The sequence below is a fragment of the Squalius cephalus genome, assembly GCF_949319135.1.
Source record: "Squalius cephalus genome assembly, chromosome: 1".
Taxonomy (NCBI): Eukaryota; Metazoa; Chordata; class Actinopteri; order Cypriniformes; family Leuciscidae; genus Squalius; species Squalius cephalus.
The window spans coordinates 20019192-20037728 of NC_137122.1; the positions used below are offsets into that span (position 1 = coordinate 20019192).

The 18537-nt window shown below is 35.6% G+C and overlaps 1 protein-coding gene across 1 annotated transcript; it reads left to right on the forward strand.

Moving 5' to 3' along the window:
• The first annotated feature begins 848 nt into the window (after positions 1-848).
• Positions 849-16176, forward strand: LOC307164293 (uncharacterized protein). Its single transcript, XM_079880930.1, has 6 exons — positions 849-903; positions 1354-1395; positions 1703-2431; positions 4526-4567; positions 4684-5356; positions 13063-16176. The coding sequence occupies exons 5-6, from the start codon at positions 5161-5163 to the stop codon at positions 15009-15011; spliced, it is 2145 nt and encodes a 714-aa protein (XP_079737056.1). The 5' UTR covers positions 849-903; positions 1354-1395; positions 1703-2431; positions 4526-4567; positions 4684-5160; the 3' UTR covers positions 15012-16176.
• Positions 16177-18537: the final 2361 nt, after the last annotated feature.

Below are 18537 nucleotides of genomic sequence, written 5' to 3' on the forward strand. Positions count from 1 at the left end.
ACGAAGCTTTCAAAGAATTAAGAGGTCCAGTTCTGGTTTATTTCTTTGCTCTTGGCTGACATGTGGCATTGCTATGCAGAGGTGTAAAGTCCAGGTTCAGAAAGTAAAAGTCCTCCTCAGTATTTTGTTCCAATCACCTGGATTTGCTAATTCAGACAGGAGAGAGAACTAATTAGTGAAATCAGCTGACTGAGTTTATGGGTGGAATAAACATGGCAGGACTTTTACTCTTTGACCCCTGGATTACCCACCTCTGCTGCTTGTTACTATATTTAAAAGGCAGTAACTGTATTGTAATGATGTTTGTTAACTTCTTTGAAAAATTGATGTTTTTTTATTTTTTTTTATTTATTTGGTTAAGTTTCAGACATGCACAAAGTATTTGGAGTTTAGTAAATGCAAATAAATGCACAGTCTGTCATTGTCCCAGCACTCTTTTGTGAGTTTTGTGACTCTTTTTTTTCTTTCGTGTGACTTTATATAAGCAACTTTGAGTAAATTATTGAGAAGGACACAGTGGCCAGGCCAGGCCCCCTCATGAAGCAGACTCAGATTCAATGAAAATGTAAAAAGAGAAGTGCGAATATGTCCCGTTACAACATTGGTGAAGCTGCAGTTTCTGTTTCACTTGAAAAGATCTGTAATTTATTTGCGTCTTTTGCTTCTTTCAAACTAATCCATGTATATAGACTATTTTCTACAACAGTTTCTTGACTGTCTTTTGTTAGCATTGAGGAAAAGACTGAACTGAAAATCTCCTCAGAGTAAAACAGTCTAGCCACAGACTGCCCACAGTCAAAGGTGTGGCTGTGTGAGACTCATGTGAATGTAAAAGAAAGTAGGAGCAGTGCTGAGGAATCAGATTTCAGCACAACGCTTGAGGTGAAATAACATCCAGAATGGGTAGGCAACAAATTAAATTACAATAAATAGAAGATAGGTTGAAATGTGTATATAATGCCATGGCAATGGAGTAAATAAAGATAACCGGTGAAAAAGTCATAAATTGTTTTGATGAAATATGTAGAGTATTTGCCACTTTGTCACTGATAGTATTTTTAGGTGTGTATTTAATTTTCTTCTTGATTTTTTCTAGATTCAGTCACATATGCAGAAAGACTTCCACCTATTTTCAAAGAGTTAAAAAAAAAAAATGTACACACACTCTGTCATTTTGTTCGTTTTTAAATGTTTTTCTTGATAATTTTTTTTTCAAAATGTATGAGTTTGAACCGAATCCCAACGTTCTGTCGTTGACCGGTTCTGTCACTAATTCAATCTGTCATGATCATTGAAGCTTCAATTACATTATATTCTTTACATCTATTACTATTTGGATGGTTTTATTTTCAGAGGGGCAAAGGTGGGACAGTCTAAATTCTGACACTCCTAACAGTAAGTCTGTTCAATTATAGATTATATAGTTACCATGTAAATATGGCTGCACATGTTGTTGTAATATTCAGTGACAGTCAGTTGTTTTTTGAGGTTTCTATATGTAGTAGGAAATCTGGTTGTGAATAATTTACATAGGAATCCCAACCGAACATTTTTTTTCATTTAATATTCAGTAATGTAAATCTCAAGCCAAAATACTCACAAATGTTAAAATTTTCAGTGATTATGATAGCTATTTCTACACTTTTTAGGTGATTATTTTTCAAGTTTTTTTTTCTTTACAGTATTTTGTTTTGTATTCCAGTGTGTGATTTGAGGATTGTTCTTCTGGGGAAGAATGTATCAGAAAACTGCAAAGTTAGAAACTTGATCCTGGGAATGCGTGAGAATGAAGAGCCGGCAGCTTTAGAGCAGAATAATGTAATCCCAGTCAGTGGAACGGTGGAGGACAGACACATCACTGTCATTAACACTCTTCATCTGCTGAATCCAAACATGTCACATCATCAAATCACACTGACTGTGAGAGAGTGTGTTTATCAGTCTGATCCAGGACCTCACGCCTTCGTACTCGTACTTCAGCATGAAGACTTCACTGAGGAGGATGTGAGAAGAGTGAAATATGTGCTGAAACAGTTCAGTGAAGAAGCGATTAAACGCACCATCGTGCTCACGACTGATAAAGAGACATGCACATTAATTAGTTCTGTAATCAGCCATACTGCACAACTGATTGGAGGCAGCACTATAGTGCAACCGCACACTATTCATCAGTTGATTAAGGACTGTGGAGGTCGACATCTGCAGCTGGATGAAACAAACACAGAATTACATTCAGATATATTTACATGGGTTGATCAGATGTGCAAAGGAAACCAGGAAGACTATCTCACATGTGACATATTTCATGATTTTAAAGTAATGTCTGTGGATGAAGAGCCAATCGAGGACAAAAGCACGAGTTCTCACTACAATGATTATGGAAAACCCAGAGAGAGACAAAAAAGGATAAGTGATGAAGAAAGTCCCTTTTGTAAGTTTTCAGACTTGCTATTTTAAGATTGTGATTCATTAACTATAGTTTCAACAAAATACATTTGAGAAAGTCATAAACAACTTGTCAAACAGGTTTTAAAATTTAAATGTGACTCTCAGAGATACTAGACCTGACTATATGTTTAAATTGTGTCTATGCGACTTCAAACTTTATTATTTTACTAAAGCTCTGTTAATTCTCAATAAGAACTGCTGTAGACGTGTGACAAAAACAAAGTATTTCTGGTTAGTAATAAGTGAAGCTGGTAATGCTTTTTGTGGAGTTGTTTAATCCTCCTCTGCTGAGATCTTCACAGATCTTTTAGATCTAACTTTTTGTTAGTGTTTAATGTTCTGTTGGGATTTAAAGTGTTTCTATATTGTCCCATTGCAGTGATGTCTGTCAACTTCTTTACATTTATGTTTTTTGTATTTATTAAGTTTCCAAATATATGGAAATATATTTTCGTTTCATAAGGAATACATTTGTCATTTGTATATTTTTAAACAGTCTGAGCAGTACTTGTTGAACATTTAACTTGCTGAAAAAAATTATTTGTTAGTAAAGTTTAAGTTTAAGCCAAAGTGACATCTTTAATATATATTAAACTCAAACTCATAGAATTCAAAGCAACCATGTGACAAGGGACTAAGATACAAGTATTAAGCAGATGGGAAGTAACAAAGTACAAAGTAGATTTTTCAGATATTTTTACTTTACTATTTATTTTTGTGCCTAATTTTCACTTTTACTCCTTACATTTTTAACACGATTATCGGTACTTTCTACTTGTTACATTTTACAACATTTTCTCAAATAAGTTTCAAATAATTTCAGTGGAGTTACCATTATTATTATTATTATTTGCGTCATCAATACCGAATTCAATCTAATTGGATGAGAATATACGTTGAACTTGACGCACCACTACAAAACGACTCGACAGATTCGGCGGCATTCATTCTCGGCAAATAAATGAAGTTCCTAAACGTAAGTTAGGGAGGAGTGAGCCCATCTAATCTTTCAATCAACAGCCTGAGTATATAAGCAGCCGCTAACCTCTCTCTAGCATCAGCTGTTCCAGTATCCCTCCACCTCCCCAAACTCCACCTTCATAGTTCATCTCAGGTACCTTGTCCTTCAATTATCATATCCTACTTTTAGCCACTGGGGGGGTATATCAGAGCTTGAGTTGAAGCTGCTTCATCGAGCCCCTCTTCAGTGGACAGCAAGCCAAATAAGTTTAACCTAATATCTTAAAGATTTTATGGGCAAACAAACTCGTTAATTGCGGCTTGATGGCGGTAACGTTAGCACATAGTAGTATGGACGGCGACATTTTTGAAAATGAAGAAAACGGAAATCCCAGGGATTCGGCAGACAAGCAGCAAGACATGTTTAGTAATTCATATGTTATCCTTTTATTTTCTTTAGCCATATTTGAGCACACACACATATGTAGATTCATTTAAATGTTAAGGGGAAGATTATCACAATTGAATTCATATCTTGCTCAGTCAGAATCGTCCAAGTCTCTGTCACAATAATCATATATGTGATGTTTTAGGCCTGTTGGCAGACATCCATTTAAAATGTAGGCAATGGCATATAAAGAACCTTTTTTCCATATCCACTTACATTTCTCAGCTTGCACTCTAGTAACATTTGTGTGGTCCTGGTAGCTTTGCATAAAAAAATGGTTGTCATCCGCAGGGCTACTTTTACTTGTAAATTTCCAAACCTGTACTTTGTTACTCTTACTTGAGTAAAGAAGTTAAACCAGTACTTCTATTTTTACCGGGGTTTTTTTTTTTTTTTTTTTTTTTTTAACACAAGTATCTGTACTTCTACAGTACTTCTACGGGAAGTGAGTACTTTTTCCATCTCTGGTATTAAGAGAGGAACAGGGAACTGTTGTTAACACTTTGGACACTTTGAAAGAGGAACAGAAAACTAAATTAGAAGAAAACGGAACAAGGACCCCAGCCTTCCCAACTTTATATTTGTGATTTAGAAAGAGCAGTATGTATTGTAAACATATTATTTGTACATTGTTTTTTAATTATACTTTTCTTTTTTTTTTTTTTAAAGATGATACAAGAAAGCATAGCCCAAAATGGAATCGTCCCAATAGTAAGTAATTAATTAAGTCTCAGCAAGAAATAATGTTGTTTTAAACTGACTGGAGTTAAAAAAAAGTTTTCTGTGAAAGTGTGACTATGTATATGTTTTTTTTTTTCTTTCTTTAGTGTCAGCTAATTTCTCTGGAAAACAGAAGTTGAACCTGGTGCTGTGTGGAAGCAATGGATCACTTAAGGTCGCTGTGTCAAAACTTTTAAGAGGGAAAAAGATAAAACCTTCATGTCGAATAGCAAGCAGTGAAGAGTGTGTGAAGAAAGAAGAGAAGATTCATGGACGTCTGATCTGTCTGGTGGAGCTTCCAGCTCTCAATCGACTCTCAGAGGAGGACTTGAAGAGTGCAACTCTTAACTGTGTGTCTCTCTGTAATCCTGGAGTTCATGTTTTCCTCCTCATTGTTCCTGTTGGTCCACTGACTGATGAAGACAAAGCAGAAATAGAAAAGATTAAAAGAATATTTGACTCTTCTGAGTATTTCATTCTGCTCTTCACCTCAGATCTTGTTTTTGGAGCAGCAGTGATAGACTTTATAAATGACAGCCCAGATTCTCAGAGGTTAATCAGTCTCTGTGGAGGTCAGTACAGTGATGGGGTTAAAGGAGCTCGAAAACTCGAGACAAATCCCAGAACTACTGGATTATATAGAGAACATAAAGACTGAACCATATTCACTTCAGACATATGTGAAAGCTCAAGAGAACAGAGTCAGACGTGAACTGCAAGAAAAACTGAGTGAAATGGAAAGTAAGATTAATGACTTGCAGCAGAAGATTCAGTCAGAAGGTGAGTGGATTTTTGTATTGTGCATTTGCATGATCACTTTCTTTATATAATGAGAAAGAGCATTAATGAAATAGTCAATAATCAACCTCTTGGGTTGTCCAAGGGTAGTTCTGAGCTGGGATTGATTCAGAAATAGTTCCACTAGTGCCACAGTGTCTGGGGGCCTCGGTAGCCCTTCCCAGCGCGTCTCGCTGGCTCATTCAGATGATCAGACTTGGCAATGCAATTCAGTTTGCCCCTGCGTCCTGCATCTGCATCAAGTTATTTATTTTTTTGAGAATTAACAGAGGTGTAGTAGCTGATGTTTGGTCACCATTGTTGTGATCAGTGTTTGCTTTAGTTGGACAGTTTGACTCTTGGCTTTTATGTGTGATTCTGGTCTTTGCAGCAGTGTTTACCAAAACATAATTTGTTGCTAAGAAAGCCAGAAACAATAATAATAAGCAAGTGAAACAATTTTCAGCATAATTAGAAGTAAAATAGTTTACAAATTTACCACTTCAACATAACTGGATATTGCTTTCTTGCAACAGATCAATGTTCAGAATTTTGATTTTTAAATACATAGTAGGAATGATCGTTTTTAGACACACAGACATCAAAAATCAGCATACTAATCTCAACAATGGTGACATGCTTCATGCTGCAATGCATGCTGGTTTTATACTATGGTGGCTACCCAACATGCATTGCGGCATGAAGCATGTCACCATTGTTGAGATTCATATGCTGACTCTTGTTGTCTGGATGTGTATCTAAAACTATTTTTCCATTAATGTATTTAAAAAAAATTCGGAATGTCTGATCTGTGACAAGAAAGTATTGTTTGTGAATAAAACTTTATAATGAGAAATTACCTTTTGGTCAGTGGTAAAATTAGTGAATTATGATGCTGAAAAATATTTCAACTGGCTTTCTTTGCACTAAATTATGTGTTTAAGCACACACTGTTGCAAAGATCACGAGTAGTATGAAGCTGCAGACTCGGAGCCTGCATCTACAGTCCCGCATTCTCAGACCCCTCGTTTTTCGAGACAGCGCCTCCTATCAAATTATATCGGATAAACGTGAAGAACGTGAGTATCGTCAATTTTATTTAGCGAATCATACTCATTCGGTTTCTTTTTTAATCAAACTACTTTATAGCTCATCGATACACCAACATATGAATAGTCCATTTAATATTTGTAAAGTAGTTTGTAACAAAATTTAAAGGGGGTTAATGTATGTTTTTTCGCCTTTTTCCCCCGAAAATATTAACCTTGGACTTTTTGTAGACACGCCATTGTAAAAATTTGATCAAAATTAGTTGACATTAAAGTAGACCAATTAAATACATTAAGTGTGTTAATATCAAAGAATGTCATCATTAATTATTTAATCAGATTTACCATTTGACCTTTTTTTTAATTACCGGACCTTTTCTCCTAAAACTATAAGTTGAATTAATTAATGCCGGAGTAATTATTTTTACTTTATATCATTTATGTAGACTACTTAAATTAGTTCTTATAAAACGTAAGTATTAAAATGAATCCATATTAATTTAACTGATCATCTTTTATTTTAGTGAAGTCGAGGAATTTGACAGAGCAATTGCAAAAAGAATGAAAAAAGAAGGAACATTCGCCTACCAGAAATTATTTTACCTTATGGCGCTGTCTCAAAAAACGAGGGGTCTGAGAATGGGGGATCCAGGTGCGGGACTGTGGCTGCAAGCTCCAAGTCTGCAACTTCATAATATTGAAGATCACACACTCTCATAAAAGCCAAGAGTCAAACTGTCCAACTAAATGACACACTGATCACAACAATGGTGACCTAACATTTTCAATAAATCATCAACAGCTAAACCTCTGTTAATTGTCAAAAAGACCTTCTGCTGAGATGTATTGTCTTCTTTTATTTGCAGTTGATTTCAGGCTGTGTGGCTTTAAGTCAGTTATAGTTGTTGTGTTTCATTTTCTTAGAGTGCAAACATGATGTTGAACCAACATCACATTGTAACATTGATTCAGTGCCATTACCATTGATTTTTGGATGAAATATTTAAAAAAAAATCTGTTTTTGATGTGATGCAAAGTGATGATGAGTCAAAAATGTACACATTAAGATTGATTTAACATTGTTTTCATGGTTGCTAATGCTATCTATCTGAGCCCTAATCAAACACACCTGGACCAGCTAATCAATGTCTTCTGAGGGTTGTTCCATAAATCAAGATTAGAATACAAGCCAGGCTTAATTTGGTTAGTCAGACTTATTGTCGGTTGATTCTGCTTCATAAAGCAAACTTAAAATAGTTTGAACTCAGTTACCCTGGCAACTTATGCTGGGAAACTACTAGCCTGGTCCAGGGCAGGCTAACTGTCAGGCTAAGCCTCAGCTGTTACACAGATCCTCTAACACTGACCAATAAAAAACAATAAAGACCTACAAACGTGTTAAATTGTATATGAAATGTTTAACGTTGTTAAAAAAAAAAATATATATATATATATATATATATATATATATATATATTAAAAAATAAATAAATATATATATATATATATATAATATATTTTATATATCTATTTTGTTCCCAAGATTTAATTAGATAGTTTTAAAGATTTAATAAATTATTATAATTAGAAGATACACTCACCTAAAGGATTATTAGGAACACCATACCAATACTGTATTTGACCCCCTTTCGCCTTCAGAACTGCCTTAATTCTACGTGGCACTGATTCAACAAGGTGCTGAAAGCATTCTTTAGAAATGTTGGCCCATATTGATAGGATAGCATCTTGCAGTTGGAGATTTGTGGGATGCACATCCAGGGCACGAAGCTCCCGTTCCACCACATCCCAAAGATGCTCTATTGGGTTGAGATCTGGTGACTGTGGGGGCCATTTTAGTACAGTGAACTCATTGTCATGTTCAAGAAACCAATTTGAAATGATTCGAGCTTTGTGACATGGTGCATTATCCTGCTGGAAGTAGCCATCAGAGGATGGGTACATGGTGGTCATAAAGGGATGGACATGGTCAGAAACAAAGCTCAGGTAGGCCATGGCATTTAAACGATGCCCAATTGGCACTAAGGGGCCTAAAGTGTGCCAAAAAAACATCCCCCACACCATTACACCACCACCACCAGCCTGCACAGTGGTAACAAGGCATGATGGATCCATGTTCTCATTCTGTTTACGCCAAATTCTGACTGAATGTTGACAAATTCTCAACAGAAATCGAGACTCATCAGACCAGGCAACATTTTTCCAGTCTTCAACTGTCCATTTTTGGTGAGCTCGTGCAAATTGTAGCCTCTTTTTCCTATTTGTAGTGGAGATGAGTGGTACCCGGTGGGGTCTTCTGCTGTTGTAGCCCATCCGCCTCAAGGTTGTGCGTGTTGTGGCTTCACAAATGCTTTGCTGCATACCTCGGTTGTAACGAGTGGTTATTTCAGTCAAAGTTGCTCTTCTATCAGCTTGAATCAGTCGGCCCATTCTCCTCTGACCTCTAGCATCAACAAGGCATTTTCGCCCACAGGACTGCCGCATACTGGATGTTTTTCCCTTTTCACACCATTCTTTGTAAACCCTAGAAATGGTTGTGCGTGAAAATCCCAGTAACTGAGCAGATTGTGAAATACTCAGACCGGCCCGTCTGGCACCAACAACCATGCCACGCTCAAAATTGCTTAAATCACCTTTCTTTCCCATTCTGACATTCAGTTTGGAGTTCAGGAGATTGTCTTGACCAGGACCACACCCCTAAATGCATTGAAGCAACTGCCATGTGATTGGTTGATTAGATAATTGCATTAATGAGAAATTGAACAGGTGTTCCTAATAATCCTTTAGGTGAGTGTATGTCTGGTGTTATAAAATATCGCATAGCCTTTTAATTTTCCAAGCAAAATGTATAGTATATTGGTCAGAATTATTGTGCTTATATTTGGTGCGCATGCGCGCAGCGCTCGTTCAATGTGAAGTTTAGCAGTATAAAAAGTATAAAAGAAAAAAAAAATATTCCTTTTAGGCACACAAAGACATCGAGAATCAGCCTGTGATTACGTACAGGTTTTTATACGCTTTAAAGCCATTGGATGGAAACACACTTTCACCAGCTTTATTCGCAGTTTTTTTTTTTTAGTTTTTTTTTACCGAACTTCAGATAATTCGATTGACAAGTGGATGGAAACTTAGCTACACTCTAAAAAGAGATGTGTTAAAAAACAACACACAAGATGTGTTGATGGAATTTGACACATGTTGTGTAGATTTTTAACACACAATGTGTGTTAAAATGTAACTCTGGAAACACTCTAAAAAGAGATGTGTTAAAAAAACAACACACAGCATGTGTTGATGGTATGTTGACACATGTTGTGTAGATTTTTAACACACAATGTGTGTTAAAATGTAACTCTGGATAGAATAGCACTGGGTGGAGGAGAGTTTGTTTTTATGAAAAAAATTATAGGTATATTTTATATGGCATCCCATAAAATGCTCTAAAATAAATAAAGCAATATATTCAAATAAATAAATTAAATCTTAATTAATGAAAACTTAACGGGTGGTTTTTTTTCAGCCAATCACATCATACCTCTTTTTCAATGTCTTTTTCAAATGCTGCTTTCACTTGTTATTAATAACCAGATTAACTTTATTTCTGTCAGACTCTACAGAAGCTCTTATTGAGAATTAACAGGTTTTGGTGTTGACGATTCATTGAATGTTTCATTTAAAGTCACCAGAATCGTGATTAGTGTCAGCTTTATTTGGGCTCTTGACCCTTGACTCTTTAACATTAGTTTTCTCTGATTGCTGTAAATGTGTATTTAATCTGCGCATTTGAAAAAGCAGAAATAATCATGAGAAAAATATGCTCAGATGATAATATTATCATCATGAACATGTAAGATTATTCAAATGGAGCTCAGAAAGAGTTTAATATTTGAAAGATGAGTGTAACACATAAAAGATTAGCATAATGCACTTAGCTTAAAATTAATTTTTAAATACACAGTTCGTACAGAATCTTACAGTCTAAGGTATCAAACAGACATCAAGAATCAGCGTATGAATCTCAACAATGGTGACAAACAAAAAGCTTCATGCAGCAATGCATGCTGGGTGCCACAATAGTGCAAATCTCATCCATGACTCCCAGCATGCATTGCAGCATGAAGCTTTTTGTTTGTCACCATTGTTGAGATTCATGCGCTGATTCTTGAGGTCTGTGTTTGACTAATTTCTGCTGCAGATTAATATTTTCAGAAAACATTTATTTTATTTTTCTGCACAGCATGATATAGTGTCACAAGATCATTATAACTAACAGCACATAAATAAATTAAATGCACACCATCCATTTACTCATAAACTTGATCAGATCAGCACTTGTTGATTATGACATCATCAAGAAAAATCTGATCATCTTTTCACTCGCCATAACAAAAGTATTTTATTAAATACAGTTAAAGCAGCCAGAGAAAAACTAAAAGATGAGTAAAGGGTCAAGAGCTCAAATAAAGGAGCCATTAATCACGATTCTGGTGACTTCAAATAAAACATTCAATGAAACATCACCATCTAAAACTCAGTTAATTCTCAATAAGAGCTTGTCTATGTAGATTCATGATGTCTAAACCATCCAAATGTTCAAACAAACTCTTTATTAAACGTCACTGGACTCCATAAACACAAGTTAACAATACGTTTCAGCGTTCATCTAAACACTCAGTTGTAAAAACACAGGAAGTAACTCTGGCAAATACACACCGACTACAGTCACATGTGACACATATCTGACACAAGTTGTGTAACTATAACACATTAGTGTGTAAAAGGTTTCAACACACTTCTGTGTAAGAGGAATAACACATTAGTTGTGTTAAAGGTAACACAAAATGTGTAGTCCTTATAAACACAGAGATGTGTTAAGAATCGACACAGGTTGTGTGTTAAATTTGACACAACATGTGTTGTCCCTGAGCACACTCACTACATGTGTTAAAATCTACACAACATGTGTTAAAATCTACACAACATGTGTTGTCCCTTAGCACACACACTACATGTGTTAAAATCTACACAACATGTGTCATTTTTAACATCTCTTTCTACAGGTTGTGTTGTTTTCAACTCATCATTTTGAGCGCCGACACTCACCATCACTGTGAATGGTATGCAGTGTTTGCTATGTTCTCAAACAAACAGGCCAGTGTGAATACAAGTTATTTATATACAATATTTTGTCAGTTGTTACATTTTAATTAAATTCAAAGCGCAAACTCTGTGAACTGTTATCTCTTCATGAACTTTTGTCAAAAGCAGCATTATCAGTTAGGGGTTGAAGCGTGAATAACTGAATAATGTCCAGTACAGTGAGTCTGTCCAGTCATTGAGATTGAAACATTGTGTTGTACTTTGTGTTCACATGCATTCTGTTCTCGACTATTGATTAAACGGTTAATATTTTTGCATCTGGCCCTTTCGCTTTATTTTTTAAAATGACACAATTTGTGTGTTAAAATGACTTACACATTTATTGTGTTAAATTTGACACAACATGTGTTGTCCCTGAGCACACTCACTACATGTGTTAAAACTGACACAACATGTGTCATTTTTAACACATCTCTTTTTAGAGTGTACATATGTACACCGAGGAGTGTTAATTTAACACTGTGGATTTTGCTGTGTATTTATTGATAATGACATAATCATCATGTAGCCCGATTCACTGATCTCATAAAGAGTCTTTTCTTTGATTATATGAGGACTGTTTAATAAATTTCACATTATTGATTATATTAACACTGCGATTAAAATAATTATGATAAATCATACGTTGTTTAATGAATGTTTATGGCATTTTGATGGTCCACTTTAGAAATTCTACTAACAATAAGTACCTTTGTAACTACATGTCAGCTAACTGTCATTAGAGTATTAGTAGAGTATTAGTAGACTGTCTGCTTATCTACCAACACTTTATTTTGATGGTCCCCCAACAGACATTCTATTGACTATAAATAACTTTGCAACTATGTCAACTTATTACCTGAACCCTAACCCTAACAGTCTACTACAGTCGACTATAGTCTACTCTAATGACAGTTAGTTGACATGTAGCTGCAAAGTTACTTATAGTTAGTAAAATGTCTAAAGTGGACCATCAAAAATAAATGTTACCTAAGCATTATTTTAGAGTTGTGTGTGTCACCATCATAGTGTTTTGTATTTGTGTGTATGACACACATTCTTTATATTAACGTGCTTCAGCTTGTAGAAAAATAATTGTGGTGAACTTTGAATCATCATGTGTTTTTTGTTTTTTTTACTACCGAAATTATTTTGGTGGTTATCAGTATATAACAATTGTTTAAAGCTTAGTAAAATGTAATGATAATGTTTATCAGTTAATGAAATATAAGGATTGTCCCATAATAACTAAAAGGTTACTACTGTATTTTTTATGGTAAAATATGGGAACCATAGCTAATGTTTTTTTTTTTTTTTTTTTTTTTTTTTCAGTTTTGGTGATGGAAACGTTAAAATGTTTTCTTGATGTTAGTGTAACTTTTTTTTTTAAAGTTAGTCTGTGACATTGTTCTATGCTTTGTGTTCAGTTTTATTTTATTGAAAAACACCAAACCTAAATCTGCCTGATAGTAATAAATGAATTCTACCAACATTATTTTTCAGGTGCTGAAAGTAAATCAGATGACCAGGAGTGTCTGAGGATTGTGCTGATCGGGAAGACAGGAAGTGGAAAGAGTGCAACAGGAAACACTATTCTGGGAAGAAATGAGTTCCACAGCCAAATAAGACCAGATTCAGTGACGACAGTTTGTGAGAAGGGAGTTGGTGAAGTTGATGGTCGATCAGTAGCTGTTGTTGATACTCCAGGACTCTTTGACACGACTCTGCAAACTGATCAAGTGGTGGAAGAAATTGTGAAATGTATTTCACTGTCGTCACCTGGACCTCATGTGTTTGTCATTGTGTTGAGTTTAGGAAGATTCACCAAGGAGGCAATGGACACTATGGATCTAATAAAGAAGATCTTTGGTCATAAAGCTGCTCAGTTCAGCATCGTTCTGTTCACTAGAGGAGACGAACTTGAGAATGAGTCCATCGAAGATTACGTGTGCAAATATAACTGTGCTGAACTGAAGAAACTGATCAGGGATTGTGGAAACAGATTCTTGGTTTTCAACAACAAAGAAAAACAAGACGAAACTCAAGTGATTCAACTGTTAAACATGATAGAAGAAGTGAAAAATAGTAATGAGGGTCGATACTTCACTAACTGCATGTTTGAGGAGGCAGAGATGTCCATTAAAAAGAGAATGGAGGAAATACTGAGAGAGAGAGAAAGAGAAATTCAGACTCAGAATGAAAAATTAAAAGCTAAATATGAGATGGAAAAGGAAAATATGATGAAGAGGCTCGAGGAAGAGAAACAAAGAGCAGACGGGGACAGAATGAAAATGGAGAATCAATTCAGAAAAAAAGAGGAAAGACTCAGAAAGGAGTTTGAAGTAAAAGAGAAAATGGAACAGAAAAAACGAGAGACTGAAAATCAGAAACGATCAGAAGAGGAAGAGCAGCAAAAAACTGAATATCATCGAAAAATAGAAAAAATGAAGAGAGAGATTAAATATCAGAGATCACAGTATGAAAAACAGAAAAAAGTAAGAGAAGAAGAAGATAGAAAGAGAGAAGAGAAATACAGACAAGATCAAGAAAAGATGAAAAATGAACAAGAATGTATTATAATGGAGTTACGAAAGAAACAAAAAGAGGAAATAAAGAAGAGACAATCTGAGGAGCAAATGAGGATTGAACAAGAAGAGGAAGAGAGACAGAGATGGAAAAGAAAATTAAAAGAGGCTGAAAATGACAGAAAAGAGATTCAAGAGGAAATTAAACGACAGCAGAGAGAATGGGAGGATGAAAAGAAGCGACAGATGAGAGAACGAGAGGAAAATGAAAGAAAGAGAAAGGATAAACATGACGAACAACTGAGAGAAAAACAAGAAGAACTGGAGAAAATGAGAAAGGGATTTGAAAGAGAGAGAGAAGAAGAAAGACAGAAGATAGAGGACGAAAGACAGAAACAGAGAAGAGAAAGAGAAGACAAAGAGAGAGAATATGAAGAAAAGAAAACTGAAATGGAAAGACATTATGAAAGGCTGGAGGGAGAGAGAAAAGAGGAGTGGGAGAGAAGAAAACGAGAGGATGATGAAAGACGAGAAGAAGAGAGAAAGAGATGGAAGAAAATGGTTGAAGATCTGAAACAAGAGCAAGATGAAGAGAAAAGGAGAAGAGAAAAAGAGGATAAGGAGAGAAAAGAAAAAGAAGAGAAAGAGAGAAATGAAATGAAAAAGGAATATGAAGAGAAAATAAAAGTCATAAAGAAGAAACATGAAGATGAAGCTAGAAAAAAAGCAGAAGAACTGAATGATTTCAGAGAGAGAAAAGAGCAGCACGTTCAGGAGCTCAAACTGATGCTGGAAGAACGTCAGAAACAACATGAACTACTGGAAAAACTCTATCAACATCTGCAGGTCCAGAAAGGAGAAGAGATAAAAGAACTACTAAAAGAAGTTGAAAAACAGAAGAATAAAACCAGCTGTGCCATTCTGTGATTTTCAAAGCCTAAAGATGAGTGTCAACTAACAATATTAATGTTTTTTTTTTTTAGTTACTTACCTGAAGCTGTTATCCTATCATTGGATTAATTGGATAGTATTTGATTGAAATTATCTCCCTGAAAAATAAAATTAATCTCTTTTCTACAGCTTGATGTTTGCAGTTTGATGTCTGTACACCATCACATGGCATTTTCATATTGCATGTACACATATATAAATAGCAGTATTTTAGAAAAGCATGTGTAACCGGTCCTTCTCGACCCACTCCGAGTGGGATTTGAACCGGGGTCTCCGGTATAGGAGGCAGCGCGCTAACAAGAATGCTAAAGACCCGACCTTTAACGCTAGTCACTATTGCACCTCTTGAGGCCACTGGAGAGAGGAGTGAGGTGTAAGGGGGGGAGTTTGACGTAGACCAGTAAGAGCTGTGTGTGTAAACCCGTCTGGGTCACGGCACCAACTGAAACCAGTATTACACAATCCACTCCGAGCGGGATTCAAACCAGGGTCTTAGACATGGGAGGGGAGCCATTACCGCAGATATTACCATTGGTCGCTAGCGCACCTCTTGAGGCCAGGGGAGTGAGGTTTACACGCACAGATCTTACTGGCCTACGTCCGTTACACATGTAAATCTGTTGTGCAATGCGCTCTCACTGAGAGCCAGTGGGACAGAAATGAGTCTGCACCACCTGTTATCATGCGGACTGGGTATCTGGAGCAGTTTTTCCTGGTGGACAGCTGGACAATGTGGCCCTGTCTATTCAAATTAATTAAGAATGAGTTAATTAAATTTGTCGGCAGAGACGAATGGTTGTTGTTAGTGCTCTTCAATGTAAAAATGTTTGAGACAGCCAAACATATAAAATAAGGGGTGTTGTTTGTTCACAGAAGTTGAGCAGGAATTTCAGCATGGCACTTTTTAACGCTCAAAGAATGCAAGGTAAGATTTAAGCAACTGAACATGACAAGGCAATACAGCAATATTTGACAGCCTTTAATGTTTTATTCCTCTAGCTCAAACAGTAGAGCGTTGGCACATGCAATGCCAAGGTCATGGGTTTGATTCCCAGGGAAAGCATGAACTGATAAGAATGTAAATGTGTATCTTGAAATGCAATGTAAGTTGCTTTGGATAAAAGCATCTGCCAAATGCATTAAATGTAAAATGTTATTCTTGACTGACAGTATTTTCCAGGATACTCACCTTTTTTGCTCACCTTTTGCGAAGTTCTAATATAATGAATGAACTTTGTGTAATGTGTGTTGTGCTTTCGGATCTAGTCCTGATAACTAATTAAGGGGACTGTTTGGGGAATGAGGAACACTGGGTATGGAAGTAAAATAATGGCAAATGTGTTTGAAAAAAAAAAAGCTTGTTGAATTGGACGTTGCATTAACTTGTGCTTGCATTTTTATGCATGGTATTTTTAGGGCTTGCATTTTTATGGGCTGAAATTCAACATGGTTGTATATTTAAGCTGCGAATAATTTAATTCAAAACATTTCACGCACATTTTCATTATTAAAAATGATCCATACTCACCTTTCCGATTTCACTTCCAAAATATTAATTCTGTTTAAAAATGCATTCTATAATATTCAACAGGCAAATTTCGGTCCATTTTATTTAGTTTCCACAAATTCAGTGGTTCAAATTCAGTAGAAAATACAACATTTCACATCCACAGAACTGCAGGAATATCAATAGATTATCGATTCATAATCTCCATCTGCTGTTAGTCGATCTCACCAGCAGGGCTGTTGATGAAGACTAGAGCAACGGGTAGAGTCATTCATTCAGATTTACAGAAATGGAGCAAGCGGTAAGTATATGTGATGTTTATCAGGGCCAGTAGCTATATATGGAAAAGTTGATAAAGACACAAAAGCTGTGTTTATATTAAATTCTTCACGGTTACTTTTGTTCATATAAGCAGCTTTCTCTACCATAAATGAGATTATGTTATTACCTGATGCTGGACGTACAGACCAAATGTTAAATCTGAGGTAGACATACCCTTTTCATCAGCGCATGGCTCGCCAGAGCGCCATTCATTTACAGTGTTCAATGACCTTCTTTTGTCAGTGCCTCAACCTTTAAAGTTTAATGAGTGTGTAAATGACACAAAGTTATCTGCATTTGAAACAGATGGGCGCTCATAGAATGAGTTCATATGGAGACCGGAACAGGACAGCATTCAATAGGAAGTTAGAATTCGTAATGGCGGCGCCATCATTTACTCATGAAAAATGTCTATATAAGAATAATCCTTGTAATCATTTATAAGTCATCTGGGAGTCACAGCGCCTCCTGTCGGAGAGAAACAGTGTCACATGATTCAAAAGTGAAAGTTAAAGTACAGTTGTGACATTTTGCTCAAGCTCATTTCTGATAGGAATACATTTTACCTTGAGTGTGTTGGATGTGTCTCAGTATCTCGTCCACCACAAAGTCGACAAGACCGAAAATAAAGTCTTATTGCACATTTAATACACCCATTTTCCCCATAACTCTGCATTTAAATTAGTAGCACAAACAAGAAAAAAAATAGGTTAAAGAATAATAAAGATTAAGTAAACTGGTGTTGCTGCCTTAGAGGAAGCAGATGCAATACAGTGTTTTTTTTTTTGTTTGTTTTTTAACACTGAGTGTTGTCAAATGAACCATTTAAGTCCTTAATATTTAACGTGCATTTGAAGAATTTTGTTCAAAGACGTTTTCTGATAAAATTATGAGAACATTCATCAATAATTCATGACAATATATGGAGATTTCATGAACATTTTTTTTTAAGTGTTTAATAAACACTTGCATATTCTTTACATGAATTTAAATGAAAAGTCAGGAACATAACTATGGGACAGGCTACAAAACAATTTCAAGGATGATCTTTTGGGGTGGTTGATTATGATTTCACCTTTTTTTTTTTTTTTTACTTTAGTTAGATTTAAGGGTGTAATGTTGAACATAAACAACCTCTGCAAAGTTACAACATTCAAAGTTCAAAGCAAAGGAATCACTTTTAAAGGACTACAACAAATGGCTGGTAAGGACTACAATGAGCTTATTCGTTATAACATCACTGACCCTAAAATTTACATAAACCCTTTCCCCCGGAACACGCAAGCAACAAAGCGGGTGAGGCAGTGTTGCGAAGAGGAAGAGTTCTTGTAGTAGAGCACATTTACAGTATGAGTCTGTTCAAGCTGTCGCATTCATCTTTTTACATTTATTGCAATACAGTACATAACACTATGGAAGCTTGTTTCCGCCACAAAATAAAAAAATAAAAAGATAATTGCGACTTTTTATCTCACAATTGCGAGTTTACATCTCGCAATTCTGACTTTATTTCTCAGAATTGCGAGATATAAAGTCAGAATTCTGAGATATAAAGTCAGAATTGCGTGAAATAAAGTCAGAATTCTGAGATATAAAGTCAGAATTGCGAGATATAAAGTCAGAATTCTGAGATATAAAGTCGCAATTGCGTGTTATAAAGTCAGAATTCTGACT

Bases quoted from the DNA above. Each gene is read 5' to 3' on its own strand.
- LOC307164293 (XM_079880930.1), top strand. From the start codon at position 5,161: ATGGGGTTAAAGGAGCTCGAAAACTCGAGACAAATCCCAGAACTACTG. The intron at 5,357-13,062 runs GTGAGTGGATTT...ATTATTTTTCAG, and splicing joins GCAGAAGATTCAGTCAGAAG to GTGCTGAAAGTAAATCAGAT.